At 30.3% G+C, this 19,342-nt stretch overlaps 2 protein-coding genes across 3 annotated transcripts in view; both read right to left on the reverse strand.

Moving 5' to 3' along the window:
• LOC123275138 (probable serine/threonine-protein kinase ndrD) overlaps window positions 1-16,485 on the reverse strand; it is a 19,183-nt gene extending 2,698 nt beyond the window's left edge. For both annotated transcript variants that reach the window (XM_044743065.1, XM_044743064.1), the window contains exons 1-2: window positions 16,474-16,485; window positions 10,344-10,351 (exon numbers count right to left, since the gene is read on the reverse strand). The gene's annotated coding sequence lies outside the window, so the exon portion shown is untranslated. The remainder of the gene's footprint in view (window positions 1-10,343; window positions 10,352-16,473) is intronic.
• On the reverse strand, window positions 6,825-7,706 carry LOC123275141. The gene is made up of 3 exons (XM_044743067.1): window positions 7,663-7,706; window positions 7,253-7,589; window positions 6,825-6,902 (listed from the first exon to the last, which is right to left on the reverse strand). The coding sequence occupies exons 1-2, from the start codon at window positions 7,691-7,693 to the stop codon at window positions 7,273-7,275; spliced, it is 348 nt and encodes a 115-aa protein (XP_044599002.1). The 5' UTR covers window positions 7,694-7,706; the 3' UTR covers window positions 6,825-6,902; window positions 7,253-7,272.
• Window positions 16,486-19,342: the final 2,857 nt, after the last annotated feature.

Below are 19,342 nucleotides of genomic sequence, written 5' to 3' on the forward strand. Positions count from 1 at the left end.
AAAATTTCTCAAAATCTATCGGTTCAAATTCACAGGAAATGTAAGTTTAAGGGAACTCTTTGGAACGCCGTTTGGTAGGTTCCGATGGGTTTAGTCGTTCAAAAGTTATAAGCGAGTCACATACTAATACACACACACACACACACACATACAAACATACAGGTATAGTGACAAAAACGCAGGGGTAGTCAGGGAAGCTTCCTATGACCTTAAAACCTCGAGATCTGATGAAAACTTAATTTTTGAATAACGGGGTGAAAAGAATAACTTCCCGATTTTTGAAAATCTTCGATTTTCTTAGCGGGAAATGAAAAATAAAGATTTGAAAAAATCATCTTTAGATTTTTGAGAAATGAAAACAAAAAACTTCTTTTTTTGTGTTTCTCATCATTTTTGATTTTAATATTCCGGACCAAAATTTTCAAAAAAAACAAAAAAATAAGGATATTCAATAAATAAATAAGAAAATAAAAAATCCGAGATAAATCATCTTTAGATTCTTGAAAAATTAAAACATGACATTTTTTTTATTTCGATTTTGATTATTTTTTACTTTGATATCCGGCTCCAAAATTTTCAAAAAAATTAAAAATGAAGGATATCTAACGATCTGACTATCAAATTTAAAATAAAAAAAATATCATCTTTAGATTTTTCAAAGACAAAAAGGTGACTTTTTTTTTAATAATAATAATCATTTTACTCGCAGATATACGTCCCAGAATGCCCTAAGCCAAAATTTAAAAAACTAACTGAAATCATCTTTTTAGAATCCAAAAATAAACTAAATTTGAAAATTTCATATTCATAAACCGATAGGAAACACTGTGAGAGTTTCCCAAAATTTAATTTTTAATTTAAAAAATTTTTTATTAGTAAAAAAAAAATTTCAGGTGAGGCTTTTTTTCCCGAAGCCCAAAATCCCGACAAATCATTTACCATCCAAAACGGTGGGTAATAAGGTTGCACGGGTGAACGATAGATGGCGATAAGAGTATTAAAAAGGAGCCGCAAAGCATTTAAATGCGAGGCTAAAAAATAGAAAAAGAAGAGAATACGGAGTAAAATACTACCGGTAAGATTTGTTAATAAAAAGACTGCGATGCAACGAGAGTATAACGTACCCGTTAAAATTCACACGGGTGATTTCGATATTGTTAAAAATAATAATAACAATAATCAGCTGGCTAAGGCGATTATAACTAGAAATAAATAATTATAAATTAAAAATTATAAAAGAAAATTATTTAAATTATAATAATACGTAATAACCAACGATTGCCAGCCCGTATAATTTTAAACGGGTGACCGCAGGAAGAATAATTGCAATAATCCGATTGTTAGAGAAATTATCATTAAAAATAATTAATTGTATAATAATAAACCAGAAAAGGAATAATTTTCTTAATTAATTAACCATACGCTAAAGAAATTGCACGCCCGTTTATTTTAAAACGGGTGACCATTATGTTCGCGGAGAAAATAATTGCAATGATCGGGTTGCTGGGGGTATAAGTATTGAATATGATTAATTACATAAAAATAATTGAGAAAAAAAATAATTGTCTTAATTATTTAGACTAGTAAGCAAAAAATTGCACGCCTGTTTAATTTTGAACTGGTGACCGTTCTATTCACGGGCAAAAAAATTGCAATAATAAGATAACGGGGGGTATTCTTATTTAAAATGATTAATAACATAATAATAAAGAAGAAAAAGGATAATTTTCTCCATTAATTAACCTATCAAACAAGAAATTGCACGCCCGTTTATTTTTAAACGGGTGAACGTTCTATTCACGGGCAAAAAAATTGCAATGATCAGATAACTGGGGGGATTATTGTTCAAAATGATTAATTATATAATAATAAAGAAAGAAAAAAATGATTTTCTTTCTTAATTACCCTAACAAACAAGAAATTGCACGCCCGTTTATTTTTAAACGGGTGACCGTTCTATTCACGGGCAAAAAAATTGCAATAATCAGATACCGGGTGGTATTCTTATTTAAAATGATTCATTACATTATAATAAAGAAGAATAAAAATAGTTTTCTTTATTAATTAACCTAACAAACTATAAATTGCACGCCTGTTTAATTTTGAACTGGTGACCGTTCTATTCACGGGCAAAAAAATTGCAATAATAAGATAACGGGGGGTATTCTTATTTAAAATGATTAATAACATAATAATAAAGAAGAAAAAGGATAATTTTCTCCATTAATTAACCTATCAAACAAGAAATTGCACGCCCGTTTATTTTTAAACGGGTGACCGTTCTATTCACGAGCAAAAAAATTGGAATAATCAGATACCAGGTGGTATTCTTATTTAAAATGATTTATTACATAATAATAAAGAAGAAAAAAAATAGTTTTCTTTATTAATTAACCTAACAAACTAGAAATTGCACGCCCGTTTATTTTTAAACGGGTGACCGTTCTATTCACGGGCAAAAAATTGCAATGATTAGATAACTGGGGGGATTATTGTTAAAAATGATCAATTATACAATAATAAAGAAGAAGAAAAATAGTTTTCTTTATTAATTATCCTAACAAACTAGAAATTGCACGCCCGTTTATTTTTAAACGGGTGACCGTTCTATTCACGAGCAAAAAAATTGGAATAATCAGATACCAGGTGGTATTCTTATTTAAAATGATTTATTACATAATAATAAAGAAGAAAAAAAATAGTTTTCTTTATTAATTAACCTAACAAACTAGAAATTGCACGCCCGTTTATTTTTAAACGGGTGACCGTTCCATTCGCAGCTAAAATAATTGCAATGATCAGATAACTTAGGGGATTATTATTAAAAATAATAAATCATATGACAATACAACAGATAACAAATAATTTTTTCTTTAATTAACCGAACAAACAAAAAATTGCACGCCTGTTTATTTTTAAACGGGTGACTCTTCTATTCATGTTTAACCGCCAGAAAAGAGATCCAGTAAAAATTTATAAGAGGAATTGCGCCTTCGGGCTTGATCGCTCCAACTCGGGAATAATCGTATCACGCGATGGCCGTCGCTCATGCGCGCCTTGGTTAACGGGAGAGAAGCTGGCTCACGTGGTCGGCGATAAGCAGTTGTGCTTGGACTCTTGTACTAGTACGACTACTCTGTATCATTCGATCCCGATATTTCTTACTTGAGCAAGATCACGTCAACTGGACCCCCTATTTTCCACTTGATCATGAAAATTAAGTTCATGTATCTTTTTTATAAGTACATACCAAGATAAAATGATCCGCGAAACGATTTTTAAAAATTTCGATTTTAACAATAATTTTTTTTACAATGAAAATTTTAGGTACTTTTAATTAAAAAATGGATTGTAAATCAACCGTTAAAGTTAAAATAATGGGGCTTGAAGGATTTGTTTTTAAAATGTTTATATTTTAATAAAATATTAATAACTAAAGATTATTTGTTTATTATCATATTGTTAATTAACTTTTAAGTTAACAAATGAAAATTTCACTGACTTCTCGGTGAAAAAATGAAGTTTTTTTTATCGGTTACATGCGTTATTTATTAAAGTTTAAGATTTCAGAAAAAAATTTCACTGCTCGCGATTTGTTTAAGCAATATAAATTTATTTATCACAGCGCACCGAGCGCCAGGCGCTGTCAGAATACCGCGCCGTCGAACGTCAGACTATGTTACAGCTTCGATTAATTATAATTAAAAATAACAATTAAAAATATAACTATCAAACAAATTTTATTATTATTATGATCAATATTATGACTAATAAAATAATTAAATTATCTATTATTAAAGAAAAATAGAAAAAACGAACTAGTAATAAATATTAAATTTTGTAGACATTTGTTAACTTTATTTTTTTTTTTTTTTAAACTTGGTTAATAAAAAATTTTTTATCTTCCGACACATTATTATATTATTAATCTTTATATATATTTATATGTATATTTTCTCTGTGCGTGTGTTTGTCACTGAACTTTTTCTAAACGGCTGGACCAATTTTAATGAAACTTTTTGTGTGTCTTTAGGTGGATTCGAAAATGGTTTAGATTCACAATTCAGTCCACGGAAAAATGTTTATTCAATTAAATTTTTATTTATAAATTGTTCTTGATCTTGGAATGTTTTACATTGGATCTGACGACAGTATCGAATATTCATTTGAGAAAAAAAATTATAATCGAAATTCAAAAAAATTTTGTGTAATTGTGTTAAAATCAATCAGTTGCTAATTGAAATATGTCATTATAATAACGTTTTAATAATAATTTTCATCAAAACGGTCCAAACTGTAACAGCTCATTCAAATAAACTTGAAATTTTTTAATTTAAGACGTGAGTACAAGAAAACGTCTGTCTGGTCCGCTAGTAATAATATAGTAATATATTACTATATTATTAATAATAATATAATAATGTTTCGGAAGATAAAAAAGTTTTTATTAACCAAGTTTAAAAAAAAAAATAAAATAAAGTTAACAAATGTCTACAAAATTTAATATTTAATACTAGTTCGTTTTTTCTATTTTTCTTTAATAATAGAGAATTTACTTATTTTATTAGTCATAATATTGATCATAATAATAATAAAATTTGTTTGATAATTATATTTTTAATTGTTATTTTTAATTATAATTAATCGAAGCTGTAACATAGTCTGACGTTCGACGGCGCGGTATTCTAACAGCGCCTGGCGCTCGGCGCGCTGTGATAAATAAATTTATATTGTTTAAACAAATCGCGAGCAGTGAAATTTTTTTCTGAAATCTTAAACTTTAATAAATAACGCATATAACCGATAAAAAAAAACTTCATTTTTTCACCGAGAAGTCAGTGAAATTTTCATTTGTTAACTTAAAAGTTAATTAACAATATGATAATAAACAAATAATTTTTAGTTATTAATATTTTATTAAAATACAAACATTTTAAAAACAAATCCTTCAAGTCCGATTAATTTGACTTTAACGGTTGATTTACAATCCATTTTTTAATTAAAAGTACCTAAAATTTTCATTGTAAAAAAAATTATTGTTAAAATCGAAATTTTTAAAAATCGTTTCGGGGATCATTTTATCTTGGTATATACTTATAAAACAAATACATGAATTTAATTTTCATAATCAAGTGGAAAATAGGGGGTCCAGTTGACGTGATCTTGCTCACTTGCATCTTACATTTGTTCAAATACTTAAATTATTCATTAAACAAAAATAATTACTTCAATTTCAATAACAATTAAATTCTCAAATCATTCAAATCAGTTCAATAGTTCAGTGAATTAAAATAAATAAAATCAAGGTAGATTTAATTAGTGACACCACGCGGCCATTGCGCGCCATGGGGACACGGGTGCAGATTTATGACCGACAATTTGATGAATTTTTTTAAACAAATTTTTTTATATGTTGCCCTTAATATAATGACCTGAAAATTTGCATGGATGTTCAAAATAATATAATAATGTGCTAATGAATTTAATTTTGTAAATTTTATGCAATAAAAATTACAGATTTACTTATCGATCAATATGAAATCAGTATTTCATTAATATTTCAAATTCGTGTTTATAAAATGTGAAAATCAAATTCTTTAGCACTTCTAAATACAATTTGTAATGTTAATTAGCATTTATTTTTAAACAATTTCTCGAAAATTCGTTAGGAAATTTAATAAATACATTGGGTCGTAATTTTATAAACAATTCGAATGTCAGTTACTGTAATAGAGTAGTGCTGGCGTCAAGAGATGGCGGTACTAGTAAATGTCGTGATATTTTTTTACTGGAAGTCCTACAGATGGCAGTCCATATACCGCATGAAAATAAGTTATGATTTGCAGAAGCAATGCCAATTTTTCACTAGTCTCGTAGTTATAGGAAAACATTTCATAAATGCATTCAAATAAATTAATAGTTTGCTAATAATGTTAAGTATTTTACAACGTATAATTTTTTTATTCCAACAAAAAGTAATTAACGATAAAAAATCGATATTAATTTTGAATGAAACAGTCAAAAAAATAGGAAATACTAATAAACACCAAAATTTTGGTATTAATTTCAAATTTTTAGTTATAAAAAACGATGAAAATTAGGACCCTTATTTTGAAAATCTTTCTCAAGGACTATAGTAACTTTAGGAAGCTTCTCTGAATGCTTTCGAGATGATGCCCGTATGTCTCGACTATGCATGTGTGTGTGTGTGTGTGTGTGTGTGTGTGTATCTGTCTCTGTATGAATATGACCCTCTTATAACTTTTGAACGGCTTGGATTGGAATCAACGAAGAGGGGTTCCAAAGAGTTCCACTCGAGTTAGATTTCCTGAAAATTTGAACCGATTCGATCGTGTAGATTTTGAAAAATCTCAAAAATAAAAAATTTGAAAAAGTTTTTTTTCATCAGCTCTTAAAACCTTAGAAAACCACGTTGATCGCCGCTAATCGGATCAAAATCGGTTCCTTTGTTCATGAGATATCGATGACGAAAAAATTCGAAGAAATCGAATTTTTCCAAATTATACCGAAATTTTATATCAAATCAATTAGCACTTCCAATTTTTTTATAAAACTCCAAAAACAACGTCGATTGCCGTCAACCGGGTAAAAATCGGCTGACCTATTCAAAAGTTATAGCAGTTTGAAAATTTAAAAATCAGTGTTGTATTAACCGTCTATCAGACTTTTCAGCTCGTAGAGCTCAAAAGCTCAGAACAGCTAACTCTTAAGCTCGGAGAGCTAAAAATAAGAAATCAATTATATTTTTGAGTAAAATTTTTTATTTTTTTTTAAATTTTTTTTATAAGTTTTTTTTATTTAATTTTGTCCAAAATGTTCTTCATTGTACAAATAATATTGTCCAAATGTTCTTCATTGTCCAAATGATCTTCATTTTAATACTGGAAAAAAATAAAGACATTAGTAAGATGATAAATAGTTATGATGCTAATTGAGTATTATTAGTTTTTTATAGTAATTAATTAATGCACTGATAAAAAATTTAACTTGACTCAATATCAAGAATCTCGAAACAAGAACACCATTTTGAAGAAAATCAAACTCTTGACTCAAGAACAAAAATTCTTAAATCAAGAAAATTGTCTTGAACCAAGAATTATATTTTGACTCAAGAATTTTTCCTCTTCACTCAAGAAATTCTTTTTCTTCAAAATGGTGTTCTTGGTTCAAGATTCTTGCTCTTGAGTTAAGTTAAATTTTTTATCAGTGTGTTTATAGTTCAAAAATTTACCTCCTTTGAAAAATAAAAATTTATTGATCCGGAATTGCGATACCCGCGATTTTGATAACGGCCTCTGCCGCCCCGATTTTGGTAACGGCCTCCCCCGCGATTACCACGATTTTGGTTTTTTTTTTTTTCCAATTTTCTTGAGACTTCCCCGCCGATTCTTGCCGTTTTTTCCCCGATGTATCCTCCTCCTTGTTAGATTTCTCTTCCTCCTCATTACTAACTAGAGCACCATTCTTTTCGATTGGCGGTATTTCCGGGGTGCTTGGCTCACCTTTTCGAGCCTCCTGGTAAGCCTGAATGGCCTTCTGCGCAGTCTCAAAAAGGATCTTCAAGTTTTCTATTAAAAAAAAAAATTCAGTTCATTAATAAATTTACCGTGTCTTTAAAAATTAATGTAAAAATAATTTTACCTGCTTTTGCAGCATCCTCCACTCCTTCCATTTCGGATATTTTTTTTTCCTGAAATAAAAAAAGTATAGAAATTTTCAGATGTCGGCTAATTAAATTGTCATAAAAGATGAAAAGAAAAAATTTAACATTTAGAAGATTTCAAAAATTATTCGTGTAATTTTTTTATTTTTTTTTTACTTCTAAACAATTTGTTGAAAGAAATCAAAAATTGTTGAACGTCGGCTAATTTCACTATTATAAATTTTTTTTGAAGTGAAACTTCTTTAGGTGCATGAGGGTAAAATTTTTTACGGATGAAACGCAATAATAATAATAATAATCCGAACAAAAACAGTTACACTGTAAAAAATTGCGCCAAGTCCACGTTCATAAAACTCATCTCAATAACATTTGCACTTTACAAAAAAAATAAGACTCGTTTTAATAATTTTCATTCTCTACAAAAAGATGTGAAATGCAAAAAAATACCAAGAAACCGTCATAACATTGAAAAAATTTGTTGAAAATTTTAAAATTGAAAAAAAAATTTTTTTATCGTACTTGGCGCGCGTCATTAAGTACCCCAAATTTTTTCGGAAGAATTACAGAAATCAGATCAGATTAAACAAACAAACAAACAAATAAACAAATAAATAAATGAATAAATAATAATAATAATGATACTCATCACCATAAATAAAACGCCATTCAGCTACACCCGATATGGATATAGGTAGATTTTTTGGATTATTTTCTTAATTTTCCGAACTACCAAAAAAATTATCAAAACCCAGTGAACACATGACTTCAATATGACGTCATTTATAAGTCATAGGAATGTCACAATATTTTACGTAAATATGACGTAAAATTGACCTGTCTTGTGATCCAATTATGATGTAAAAATATATGATATATTTTTGACATCATACTGATGTAAGTTTATTACTTCTCTATGATGTAACGGAAATGACTTAGATATTACGTACAACTGACATAATATATAAAATACAATATTACGTAACATTAATGCCATCATTGTATGTCATAACGACGTAAGTTTAACATTATGCATTTACATCAGTGACAAGTTACGGTTGTACGTAATCTTGACGTAAGTTTAACATCATGCGTTTACATCAGTGACAAGTCACGGCTGTACGTAATCTTGACGTAAGTTTAACATCATGCGTTTACATCAGTGACAAGTCACGGTTGTACGTAATCTTGACGTAAGATTAATATCATGTGTTTACATCAGTGACAAGTCATGGTCTTACGTAATACCGATACCATCTGAGAGTCATTATTTAACATCAATAATTTGTCACAATTGTACATAATACTGACATAATTTGAAAGTCATTTTCTAAATCAGTGACAAACGATTATTTTCCATAATATTGATAAAATTTTGGGGATGTATTTTTTTAATATTATCGATTGATCAAAATTTATCAAATATAAAACTTCTTTAACAAGATGTCTAATTTACAATTAATCGCTAAATATTAGTGAAAATTGGTTTAAAATTTAGTAAGAATCAGGAAGAGGTAAACAGCTGATTTAAGCTGGTACCTTGTAAATTTAAGTCCGCTTTTAATGAATATATCTAACATATTAGCAAATAACATACAAAATATTTTTCATTTACGTTTTTAAGAAAAAAACATACAAATTAAATACATGTGGGATATAAAATTTTTGTATCTTTGCTTGTATGTTTCCATACACTGCAGAAAAAAAATCTTGACTCAAAGGTAAATTTCTTTGGACCAAGAATATATTAAAGATGACTGAAAATTTCGTGAATGAAGTCAAAATTTCTTGACACTAAAACACTTCTTGCTCCAATATAACTTCGGCCTCCGTCAAAATTTTCTTGGTGCAAGAAATACTTTTTTTCGTTGCATATGTTTCTCACTTATATTTTTTCCATGAATTTAGGTACTTTTATCCATTGTAAAAATATTTTCGACTTCATTCGGTATAAATGATTTGGTTGAAACTGATAACAAAATACCGAGTTCAATTTATGTGGCATGAACTCTAAATTTTTAAACCGTCAAGCGAGTAAACATATAATTTCTTATGATTTCACGTCAAGAAATTAAATGTCAGTCATTTAAATATTGCACTATTACTTGAAAAATAATTTTCTGACATTAGTGCTGCTACTTATGAAACATTGTATTTGAAATAATTCAAACAGTTCCATGATTGTTATTGACGAGACTAATAGTATTTTACGCAGTAAAAAATTTTGCGTCATTGCGTCAAAAACTTTAGTGTTAAAAATTTTTGTGTTAAATATTTAACTTTTTAAGTGTAAATTTAACATTTATTGTGTTAAATCAACATAAAAAATGTTAAATATTTAACATAAAATTTTAACACAAAATTTTTGACACAATGACGCAAAATTTTTATTATGTACATCAAGTTTCATAATGTTGTTAGTATGTTAAATAAAAGAAATTCAAATTTCGAAAAAAATTGAAATTAAAAAGAAATATAGATTAAAAAAATGGTATACTTAAAAGAGTTGAAATTAAAAAAAAATCTAAATTTTGTAAATTGAAATTTTGAAGAAGAAAAATCCAAATGAAAAATACTAAATTTTCGGAAAAAATTAAATAAAAAAAAATTCGAGTCTTGAGAAATCAATAAGTATTAAAAAATATTCAAATGACACGGATACATCGTTTACTCTGAAAAAATTTCACTTTGTGAAAGTTCTCTGGGTCCGCTTTTAGACGAAAATTTTTGAAAGTGTAAGATTCAATCAATTCTTATGAAAATTTATAAATTGTCTATTAATTACCACAAGTTTCACTAGAGAGCCTTTTATAAGAGTTTTTACAAAGTTTTATAGAACTTTATAAAATTTCATGAGTTTAATGAATATTATTAGACTTGAATTTTATACAATTCCAGCTCTTAAAATCCATTTAATCTCAGAAAAAATTATGAAATAAGCATTTTTCGTCATGTAAGGCTTATCACGTAAGTTATTTACTTCGTGACATGAACCGTTACTTGGACAAGTGAGCAGCGTTCCAGACTCCGACACGTGAGGACCAAAGTTCGAGCCCAGCATATTTCAGGATTTTTTCATCAAGTATCAACATATAACTAGTGTTTCAAACTGTAATAAGTCCACAACACTATAATTAATTTCAAAATTGCCATCTTTTTATTTTTGAGAAATTTTTTTTAATATTTTTCTGAGGTACAATTCTTACATCACTTACATCACTTTTACGTCATAATGACATCATTATCATGATATAGACATCACAGGTATGTCATATTGACGTCATAAATGTCATTGAGACATAATACTGACGTCATGACTACGTCATATTTTTACGTCAGAATCTTACGTCAAGAAGTGTGAAATAATGAGTCACATATGACTCATTCGTGACTTGTATCTTACGTAAATCCTGACATAGCCCAATGTCATTTTGACGTCACATTGACGTAAACGTGTTTACTGGGAAGTGGTCTAGTAAAAGCTTAACCTCGAAGATAATTATGTTTATGTAAACTTTAACATTCATTTGATAGATTTAAACTATGTTTTAAGATTCAAGAAATTATTTAAAAATAAGGGCTCGAAATTCATGTGTTGCGAGGGTGGGTGCTGAAATATTGAATTTCGATTGCCAAATTGTAACTTCTGCAAACTCCAAATTTAGTAGTAATCTTAGTGTGTGATGTCAACTTCATCTCAGAATGGATTTTATTAAATCCGACCCTGAAAGAGATTGCGGGGGCGTTAACAATAAAAAATGTACATTTCCAGATTATCAAATTTTTTACGAAATTTTTCCCCTATCTAGGAGTGCGGGAGTTTTGATTGTCAAAATATCCATATTATTCAAACTCAGTTTCTACAAACATAAAATTTAACAGAACTTCAAGAGAAATAGAAAATTCAGGGATGGACTCCAGGGTCAACCGATTTTGATGTTTTTTTATCTCAATAATTAAATGTAAGCTAAAAACGAATATCGCGATAATTGACTTCATATGCAAGTTGTGTCAGAGTAATTGGTAGAATAGGAAAAAATGTCGGTTATAAACTATGAATTCTTGAGACAAGAAATTTAAGATATGTTCATTAAGCTTCAATAACATTTACTAAAAATTTCCTTACAACAATCGTCTCTTAAGCAGCAAGGAAAAAGTCATTGTAGGGTTTTTAAAACTTAAAATTACATATAGGTATTCAGTCAACGGACTAATGAACGATAAGCCAAAGATTTTAGAAAATTTTTAAATGTTTAATTATTGAACAAGCTTTAAGCCAATATAATAAAATATAATATGGATAATAGTAAATGTAATAAAATACAATAGGGATATAAAAAAATAATCGCTTAATGTACATATATATATATTTTAAGGGTGTTCCAGAATTCAATTTCCGTGGAGGACCTTTGAAAATTGGAATTTTGAGTTTTGCTTTTAACAGGAGCTGTATTTGGGCATTTTCTGAAGTATTTTGAGGTGAGACGATTTATTCAATTTTTACATATATTTTAACAGGAGCTTTAGTTGGGCACTTACGGCCAAATTTTGAAATTTCAGCGGAAATGACCAAAGAAAGCTCCTGTTGAAAAATTCTATGAAAATTAAATGAATCGTCTCATCCCAAAATATCTCAGGAAACGCCTAAGCACAGCTCCTGTTAAAAGCAAAACTCAAAATTCAAATTTTAAAAAGTCCTTCACGGAAATTCAATTTTGACGCACTCTAATATATATATATATATATATATATATATATATATATATATATATATAAATATATATATATATATATATATATATATATATATCTAGTTGTTAAAGGTATAGTAAATTATATTCCCACTTTCACGCCCACCCCTGCGTCCACCTCTTCTACCTCCTCTTGCCGTTCCCCTTCCTCTCTTGACCACCTGGCTTCGGTTGGCAGCGCCCGATGAGTCAGACGACCGTCTTTGCCAGCTGGCTCGCTTACGACCTGCAGCCGCATGTCGACGACCACGAGGAGCTAGAAAAAATCAGAAAATGTAAATAATTATTAAAAAATATAAAACAGCCACGCGGCTTTAGTCAATCCATTATTGACGCGCGATATTAATATTAAATTATATTGAATTCATTACCAACATTTAATTACAATTTTACTTAATCAAATTTATCAATAGTTCAATTCTAAATTCAAAATCATTTGACTATTTTCTACACGAAAAACAATAAATTCAATTGACTAACATCTTGTTATCAATTGAATATTATAAGCTCTCACACTGAGACAATTCATCTAATTAATTGAACATTATTAGCTCTCACACTGAGACAGTTCATCTAATTAATTAGATATTACCAGCTCCCACCTTGGGACAATACAAATTTAAATTATCGATAATTTTCTCTCTACGGCGGCTAAACTCACCCCTATTGCGTTGTTTGCAACGTAATTTACACATATACACTTACACACATACAATTTACTTGTATAATTTTCATCAAGGAGGTTTTTTCTCAGCCTAGCTGGGTTTTCCTCCTTTGGGGACAAATAAATCATCTAAATTGTTCCCCAAAAAATCCAAGTATTTTTATTTAACTTCCTAATCCTAATTTCATCACATTTTTAAAATTAATTACGGGAGCTATCCGCATTGGATAGTTTTCGATAAAACAATTCACGGGCAAAAAAATTGCAATGATCAGATAACTGGGGGGATTATTGTTAAAAATGATCAATTATACAATAATAAAGAAGAAAAAAATGATTCATTTCCTTAATTAATCTAACTAACTAGAAATTGCACGCCCGTTTATTTTTCAACGGGTAACCGTTCCATTCGCAGCTAAAATAATTGCAATGATTAGTTCACTGGGAAGATTAATGTTAAAAATGATTAATAATTCAATAATGAAGGAGAAAAAAAAATAATTTTCTTCATTTATTAACCTAACAAAGAAGAAATTGCACACTCGTTCAATTCTGAACGGGTGACCGTTCTTTACGCGGAGAAAATAATTGGAATGTTCGGTTTGCTGGGGGTATTAGCATTAAATATGATTAATTATACAGAAATAATCAAGAAAAAAAATAATTTTCTTCATCAGTTAACCTAACAAACAAGAAATTGCACGCCCGGTTATTTTTAAACGGGTGACCGTTCCATTCGCCGCTAAAATAATTGCAATGATCAAATAACTGGGGGGGAGGGGTTATTATTAAAAATGATCAATTATATAGTAATAATTAGAAAGAAAAAAAAAATTTTCCTTATTCGTTAACCTAACGAATAAGAAATTGCACGCCCGTTTATTTTTAAACGGGTGACCGTTCTGTTCACGGGCAAAAAATTTCAATTATCAGTTCACTGGGAAGATAAATGTTAAAAATGATTAATTATACAATAATGAAGGAGAAAAAAAATAATTTTCTTCATTTATTAACCTAACAAAGAAGAAATTGCACGCCCGTTCAATTCTGAACGGGTGACCGTTCTTTACGCGGAGAAAATAATTGGAATGTTCGGTTTGCTGGGGGTATTAGCATTAAATATGATTAATTATACAGAAATAATCAAGAAAAAAAAAATAATTTTCTTCATCAGTTAACCTAACAAACAAGAAATTGCACGCCCGTTTATTTTCAAACGGGTGACCGTTCTATTTACGGGCAAAAAAATTGCAATCATCAGATACCGAGTGGTATTATTATTTAAAATGATTCATTACATAATAATAAAGAAGAAAAAAAATAGTTTTCTTTATTAATTATCCTAACAAACTAGAAATTGCACGCCCGTTTATTTTTAAACTGGTGACCGTTCTATTCAGGGGCAAAAAATTGCAATAATCAGATACCGTGTGGTATTCTTATTTAAAATGATTCATTACATTATAATAAAGAAGAAAAAAAATAATTTTCTTTCTAAATTAACCGAACAAACTAGAAATTGCACGCCCGTTTATTTTTAAACGGATGACCGTTCTATTCACGGGCAATAAAATTGCAATGATTAGATAACTGGGAGGATTTTTATTGAAAATGATTGATTATATAATAATAAAAGAAAAAAAAAATTTTTCTTCCTTAATTAATCAAACAAACAAGAAATTGCACGCCCGTTTATTTTCAAATGGGTGACTCTTCTATTCACGGGCAAAAAAATTGCAATGATCAGATAACTGGGAGGATAACTGTTGAAAATGATTGATTATATAATAATAAAGAAAAAAAAAATAATTTTCTTCCTTAACTAACCGAACAAACTAGTAATTGCACGCCCGTTTATTTTTAAACGGGTGACCGTTATATTTTCGGGGAAAATAATCGCAATTACCTGTTTGCTGGGGGTATTAGTATTTAATGTGATTTACTATATAAGAATCATCAAGAAAAAAAATAATTGTTTCAATTATCTCACCTTATACACAAGAAATTGCACGCTCGTTCATTTTCTAACGGTTGGCCGTTATATTTGTGGGGAAAATAATTGCAATGATCTTTCGGCTGGGGGTATAAGTATTAAAATATGGTTAATTATATAATAATAAAGAAAAAAAGTAATTTCCTTCATTAATTAGCCTAACAAACAAGAAGTTGCACGCCAGTTTAATCGCGATTGGCACCATTCGAAAGGGCTAGACTAAACTAAAAAAAATTTTTTTCAAGTGGTATTTTTGGAATAACTTTCATACGGCTCTACCGATCGATCCTTAAAACTTATTAGCTCATAAAATCAAAAAACTACATTGATCGCCGGCGGCCCGGTCATAATCGGTTGATTCGTTCGTGAGTTATCGTTGACGAAAGAAAACCGAAAAAATTTTTTTTTGGAAATACTCCAAAATTCCTAGTTTGATCAAATTAAACTAAAAGATTTATTATGAGGCTGAATAAACCCCGTTGAATGCCGCTAACCGCGTAGAAATCGGTTTATTTATTTAAAAGTTATTGTGATTTAAAAATCGGAAAAATAGTGTTTTATCAAACTTCTACCAGACTTTTGCGCTCGAAGTGCGCAGAAACGTCATAAGTGCAATTTCAAACGTTTAGATATGGAATTGGCGGGAAGTTGCGGAGATGGCCTTCAGGGTCAACCTTTTTTTTTAATTTCTTTTAATAACATTGGTAAGATTTTTTTGCAGGCTGAACATTGTAGATTCTAGAATGAGGTCCAATATATTCGATTTGGCCAGAATAACACTTCGTAGCAGTGGATGATTGTTTTCACTTACCTGCGTACTGTTTGTTCGTTGAACGTTATATTTTCTAGTACAATGGTAGAATAAATTACTTACATTTACATTCCTCCCCCTTAAAACAAATAAAACACATACATGCTGTTACATACACACATGCATCAACATCCACACTATTCCACACGCACTACTACATGTATACTCACATAAACATTTACGCTCATACACATATCAAAATATGCGCACATTCATACTCCTACAAATACACACACAATGGCGACATCATTAACAATATCATTTGCTTTCATGCAATTTTTATGGTGACATTTTATTTGTTTTTCAACTTTTTCATACATTTTTAACATTCTTAACTTCCACGCCTTTTTCGACTTCTTACTGCTAATCAGATTGCACCATTATGTATTAAAAAATTTTAATGTTGAAGAACTTCAGGTTCTACCCTCTATCTTTTCTAATCCTTCCACTATGGTTGCATTTTCTCTCGAAAATTCCAACAACCCTTCATTCATTTCTCTCAAATCTTCTTTCGAAACTATATACCCCGTCTCACACCTTGCTGTTATTTCTTGTCCTACTAGATTTTCCAACATATTTTTCAACGTTACCATATTCTCCATGTCGCTCAGGTTGCTACCTCCACTTTCTTTATAAATTTCCTTTTCACCTGATTCTGTTTGTCCTTCATCTTTTTCTTCTTTCTTTTCCTCCATTTCTTTAAAAATTTCCTTTTCACCTGATTCTGTTTGTCCTTCATCTTTTTCTTCTCCTTTCTTTTTCTCGATGTCTTTAAAAATTTCCTTTTCACCTGATTCTGTTTGTCCTTCATCTTTCTCTTCTCTTTTCTTTTTCTCCGTTTTTTTCTCACTTCCTTCGTCTTTGTTTTTCTAATTTTCAGTAGCTCTTTCTTTATTTTGATTCAGTTTTCTCTTCTCTTCTTTCCTTTTATCGTTCTGGTCACTTTCTTCATCAATTTCTGTCGTTTGTTCATTACTATATGACATTTCTTCCTCTTCTTTTTCATCTTCTGACTGTTCCGACTTTTTCCCGTCGTCGTCTTCAGAATCAATATTTATAAAATCTAAATCTTTTCCATCTTCATCTAATTCCGCTATCTTCTTTCCACATTCCTTTAATAGTTTTAATTTTTCTTTTAGTGTGTCCACTGATGAATTTAAATTTTTTCTCAATGTATCTAAATAGTTCTCTATAATTTCCTCTTCCAGTGTCCTTTCTTTCTTTTGTCCTTTCCCCTTCCCCTTTTACTGATTGCCATTTATCCGGTCCTTGCACTTCTTCTCCCATGATTTTTTGTTTTTTTTTATCTGAAATCTATCCGATTTTTTATGTTATAAATTAAAAAGCTATAACAAATTTGTGTATTCCGATAAGTTTGTACGTATGTTTCTGTGTGCATGCGTTTGTGCGCGCGCGCATGTGTGTGTGTGTATATATTCATACATGTGGTTCTTTGTGTTCGGGCGTGTATTTCTTCGTGTGTCCGTGTGTGTTTTCGATTTTATCTGAATGTATATGAGACTATGTCTTAAGATATGTGTATCAGGGTACATGTGTATGTTTCTTAGTGTGTGTGTGTGTGTGTGTGTGTGTTTTTTTTTTTTGTTTTAAGGGGGGGGGGAATCCTTTTTACGGATTCTAGGCATAGTTGTTTGGCCTGGATATGTGGCGACTCGACGCAGTGTCATACTAAAACTCGACGCTAGCGCCCCTACCCACTAAACCCTAAACCCCTTTTCCTCTTTCCCCTAATCCCTCATGGAAACCGCCGTTAGGCATTACTTCGTGAGAGGAGGATCTAGCTACTGCTCTTTCTTCTGGTAGCTAAGGTGTTATTTTACCTTTCTTCTAGTTGTTGTCATTTGCTCTTCTTCTTTCGATGGAACGCAAGTCTATAAGGACTTCAGTTGCAAATGTGCTGATGGCGTTCCAGGAGGCTCTTGATGACAACATTGCTTCTACTATTGTCTCTGGTTGGATTTTCTTCTTGCACTCAAAGAAAACGTGCTCCGCGTCTTCATTGATTCCTGGGCAGGACGGGCACTCCGGTGAATCATCATGCTTGAAGCGGTGAAGATACGTCCGAAAACATCCATGTCCTGACAACAACTGCGTCAGATAGTAATTGACCTCGCCATGACTTCGGTTTAGCCAAACGTCGATCTTCGGTATGAGACGGTGTGTCCATCTCCCTGGGTGTGTGTGTGTGTGTGTGTGTGTGTGTGTGTGTGTGTGTGTGTGTGTGTGTGTGTGTGTGTGTGTGTGTGCACTGATAAAAAAATTGACTTGACTCAAGAGCCAAACTCTTGAACCAAGAATTCCATATTGAAATAAATGATTTTCTTGAGTCAAGAGAATAAATTCTTGAGCTAAGAAATTATTCTTGGTCTAAGAAAATCTTCTTATTTAAAGAATTTATTCTCTTGATTTAAGAAAATCATATTTTTCGATATGGAATTCTTGGTTCAAGAGTTTGGCTCTTAAGTCAAGTCAATTTTTTCATCGGCGTGTGTGTGTGTGTGTGTGTGTGTTGTGTGTGTGTGTGTGTGTGAGGGGGGGGATTTGATTCTAAGGTATAGTGCGTGTAGAAGTTGTATGTATGACACATACTTTTGGAGGACCATGGTTGTGATGATGATTCCACTCTTTGACGACTAATGCATCTTTCTGGCCATTCATTCGTATCTTGAGCTTCAGTGGACAGTATTGCCTACCATACAAAAATTCTTGTTGAAATAACTGCCCTTGTAGTGTAATATACTATTGCTTGTAACAGTTCAAGTTCATTATACGTACTTATTATCATGATTTTCCTTAGGAGAGCTTTTCTCAATACCTCTAACGCAGTGGTAAACGGCCTCGGATAAATTCCAGCTCGGGTCTCCAATCTTGTGGACTCACCGGTTCTGGACAGCATTCTCAGTTCTGGTCTCGTATGAGACGAGTCCATGGTTTGTCAACAATTCGTACTTGTCTGTCTCTGAAAAAATCCAGCTGATCTGCTAGATACTCCTTCCCCGTCCTAAAAATTTCGGCCATTTTCGAATAAACTGAAACATTTAATATTAAGTTTTAATAGTTAAGATTAATAATAAATAATTTATCTTGATCAAAAATCTTTTCCCGATAAATTCCTAGAAAGTATCCAGGTATCCATAAAATTATAAAAAAAACCTGTTCTCTTTCGTTAACTAGGATTGTTTATATCAAAAAAAATTTTTTCCATATTTTTTTTCAAAAAAGATGCACAGCATAACGCCGAAAAACTGATATTTTTGTCGTTAAAAATTAATTTTAGTTACATTTAATATTTTTTGATATTCAAGCAATAATTTAAAAATTTATCCTGGAAGGGATGATTACTTTTGAAGATAATAAGAGATTGAATGTTAACTCTATACTTCACTCTCTAAGTTACCATGAGTCCTATTGCTATCCGATT

The sequence above is a fragment of the Cotesia glomerata genome, linkage group LG1 (assembly GCF_020080835.1).
Source record: "Cotesia glomerata isolate CgM1 linkage group LG1, MPM_Cglom_v2.3, whole genome shotgun sequence".
NCBI lineage: Eukaryota > Metazoa > Arthropoda > Insecta > Hymenoptera > Braconidae > Cotesia > Cotesia glomerata.

Excerpts from the sequence above, each read along its gene's own strand:
- LOC123275141 (XM_044743067.1), bottom strand. The coding sequence starts at position 7,693 with ATGGAAGGAGTGGAGGATGCTGCAAAAGCAG. Across the intron at positions 7,590-7,662 it reads GGAGGATGCTGCAAAAGCAG|AAAACTTGAAGATCCTTTTT; the intron begins GTAAAATTATTT and ends TTTTTTTAATAG.